The 3,743-nt window shown below is 40.5% G+C and overlaps 1 protein-coding gene across 1 annotated transcript in view; it reads right to left on the minus strand.

The window, feature by feature from the left end:
• Window positions 1-3,134, minus strand: part of LRBA (LPS responsive beige-like anchor protein) — a 1,065,192-nt gene extending 1,062,058 nt beyond the window's left edge. Inside the window, 1 exon segment of the mRNA XM_042782393.1 lies at window positions 2,916-3,134. Within this exon segment, the coding sequence (XP_042638327.1) occupies window positions 2,916-3,134 (219 nt within the window).
• Between the last annotated feature and the right edge of the window lie 609 nt (window positions 3,135-3,743).

Here is a 3,743-nt window from a genome sequence, read left to right on the forward strand (position 1 = left end):
ATGTGCCGTTGAGTCAGACCCAACCCATAGCGACCCCTCCTTGGGTTTCCAGGGCAGTATCACTACAGAAGTAGATTGCCCCATCTTCCTTCCGGGGAGTGGCTGGTGGGTTTGAACCGCCAGCCTTCTGGTTAGCAGTCAAGTGCCTTAGCCACTACGCTACCAGAGCTCCCAAGTAGCTGCTTTAGGGGTGTGGTATGCTTCTCATATATAAAAACAGCTTTAGGAATGGTCTCTAGCTTATGGCATGCTTGAACCCTGCATGTAGCAGTGTCATTATTCAGCAGCTTGCCATCCTCTGCCGACCTTGAGACTTTCAATGGCCTTGAATTAATGGCCTGCCATGTGGTTTGGTAACATCAGGACTGTGCCTTTTTACTTGAAAACCTTGAGCTATCAGTCTCAGCAGCCAGCAGCTGTCTGAGTGAAGAAAAGCCTCCAGCTTCAGTGGGCCAGGAGCAGGAGGTAGAGCTGGAGCCCAAGGTTGAGGGGTTTTCACTCAGCTAGAGCCTGGCACTTTGAACTCAGGCTTAAAGCCTCCAAATTGTAAGAATAAACTCCTGTGTGTTAAGTCCATCCCATTTGTGGTATTTTCTTGTTGACAACTATCAACAGGAAATATTTATGTGCAGCAGTACTAAAGCCATTTCAGTTCTCATGATTTTCTGAAGACTGGCTGAGTCCTTAGTAGTATATTTTGGGATATACCCAAAACAGCATGACAAGTATTATAAGGAAGATGATACTCATGAAAGGAAAGTACCTGCCATATAATCTTCTCTGTAACTTTCCCTGCCCTCCATGAGAAGGATGGTGAATGGCATCCATTATCTTGCAAAGCTGTAGCTGTGAAGGACTTAAGAAATAACCTTAAAATCTCTATCAGTGTTACAACTCTAAGAACCAAATAAGCAAACTATTACTATAGAATCTGAATTTTCCTGATGATAAAAACTCAAATGACTCATCTTTGGACATCTAGCCCCATGCAATACAATCTAAAGAATTAACCAAACCAAAGCAGTTGCAGTCAAAATGATTCCGACTCATGGCAACCCCATCTGTGTCAGAGCAAAACTATGCCCCATAGTGTTTTAAAAGGCTGATGGTGCAGAAAGAGAGCACCAAGCCTTTCTTCCCAGGTGCCTCTGTATGAACTTGAACCTCCAAGCTTTTAGTTAGCAGGTGAGGTCTTAATCATACAGAAGAGTTCAAATCTTCCTTCTTTCAAAGGAATATTTTATCTTCCCACACAAATAACTAATTGCAGATTATACTATCAGTGATTTCTAGTCCTCATCCAAAGTATATCATCCAAGAAAAGAAAAATCAGAAAAGTTTTCAAGTTCCTCTATTCTGAGGTAAAGGAATAGATCAACTTACTTTATCTCCTTGAGACACAAACTTTTAAAATCCCCCCACACAAGATCCCCAAAATTTTGAAAATTGTTTAAGTCATGTGATAGATACCAGAGTTCATTTTATTACTCTATTTTTGTATATATTTGAACATCTCCATAATATAAAGTTAAAAATATACATATATATACGTGTGTCTAGGTGTTTATATATAAATTCCCAACACAACAAATTGGTAGAGAAATGCCCAATTTGTTCCAAGTTTTCATACTCCAAAAATAACTGAATTTCACTTTGCTACTTTTTCATTCTAGCAGCAGTAAGTGACCTATTACTAAAAGTCTAGTGAAGGAAATAATTAACTGCCCTAACCTTGAAAACATATGGTAGATGGGCAATAAAGGTTGGAATAAAGAAATCTAAAAATTCCTCATTAGAAATGATACCATTTTTAGGGACGGAAGAGAGAATAAAGCAAATTATTTCATATCTACTTTTTAAAACTAACTTTAATAGCTCACAGTAGTATATCAGCAACGTCCAATGACCAGCCATGCTCTAGTGCTAGGCATGAATTTAAGAGACTACATATATATATATATACACATATATATATATATATATATATATTTGTTGTTATTTGCCATCGAGTCAGCCCCGACTCATAGCGACCCCTCCTTGGGTTTCCGAGGCAGTATCACTACAGAAGTAGGAATGCCCAACCTTCCTTCCAAGGAGTGGCTGGTGGGTTTGAACCGCCAGCCTTCTGGTTAGCAGTCAAGCGCCTTAGCCACTATGCTACCAGAGCTATTATATTGTATATATTGTATTGTGTGTGTGTGTGTGTGTGTGTGTATGTATGTATATATATATATATAAATTATACTGCCTCTGCCACAATCCTCTTTTCAAATTGCCACTCAACTTTCACAAGCACACTGTAAATGTAATCTTAAATTCATTCCAAATTTTAAGCTTTATTATATCTAAAAATAAAACAATCCAAACTTTAAAACAAATACTAATTTGCAACAAATTAATCTTTAATTATCACTATGAACAAGAACTTTGTTTTTAAAACTTACCCTGGCAAACTAACTTTAATATAACTTAAGCAGACCCAAAAGAGTAGATAAGTCTATTTATTTACATCACTTCTCAAGCCCAAGAAAAGGTATTAAGAACTTGTTTTAAATGTTAAAAATAATAATAGTAATAATAATAATAAATGCAGACAAAAATATACATCCTAAGAAAAAACTTTTACAGATAACTCCTCCACTGGAACGCTCCAAAAACTTTCATGGCAACAATTATTTCCTTACCACAAAAGTGACCTGTTGTCACTTTCACAAAAGTTGGAACATCTAAATTTGTATAATTCACCTTAAACTGGAAAATACACGAAGTTGTTTCATTTAGCTCAGTAGAATTTCGTGTTTTATTCATAGAAAAAGCCATCATCAGTCTGAGTGAAGCACAGGGCACTAGCTTCAACTTCTTGTTCCCCACCCCATTGAGAAGAGTATAGGCTTATAAAATACGTATCTACTTACCAGATTAAAGACAGTTTCTACAATATCCCTATTGGATACTTCTCCAACTTCTACCAACCCCGTCAGCACCGCAAATTTCATTCTGATGCCTCTGATGGGGATCCCTGGTTTCAGGGACAACGCACCCCCTTCACTAGGGGTTTCTTCGCCTTTTCCTCCACCTCCCCCGTCATCACCTGTTGGTGGCGGGGAAGGGGCATGGTTATCTTCACTAGCCATTGCTAGTTCACAGGAAAGGACACCTCGCAGTCACCCTGGGGCAGCAGTCAGTGCACTAGCAATAAGCACAACACACGCAACGCAAAACGAAAAAGGTCTGTCTTCCAACTTGCGGAGAAACCCTCAAAAGCAGTTAAAGCAGAAAGTCCTTGGCGTCGTCCTCCTCCTCTCTGAGAATATTTGTCCAATCTCTCTCCCCGAGGCTGACAACAACGCCAAACCCTATTGGAAGATTAGATACATGTTAAATACGCTAGGCTTTGTTTTAGGGGTCTTGGGGGGAGGGGGGAAGGGGTGATGGTTATTTTCGACCAAATAAGTTACTAAAAGGACCCCACTCCTAGACACTCTCTCCTCCCGGGCTCAAGAAGCTGGGTTCTGGGTGAAGGCGCGTTCAAAAGGTCCCAGAACAGGTTCACTCCTCCCCCACACTCCTGCAGGTTCTAGGAGCAGGGAGACCTCTCGTCACAGGTGCACGGAAAGAGAAACTGTCGGAGGGGGAAGAGAGGATCGGAAGAGAGGAGGGAGCCCCCAAGCTATCATAGACGTATAAAGTTCCTCCTCACCCAGATACTCTGGACTCGTCCTGACCCCCCGCCAGGGAGCAGC

The sequence above is a fragment of the Orycteropus afer genome, unplaced genomic scaffold, assembly GCF_000298275.1.
Source record: "Orycteropus afer afer isolate SDZICR_OR568_19922 unplaced genomic scaffold, OryAfe1.0 scaffold00297, whole genome shotgun sequence".
NCBI lineage: Eukaryota > Metazoa > Chordata > Mammalia > Tubulidentata > Orycteropodidae > Orycteropus > Orycteropus afer.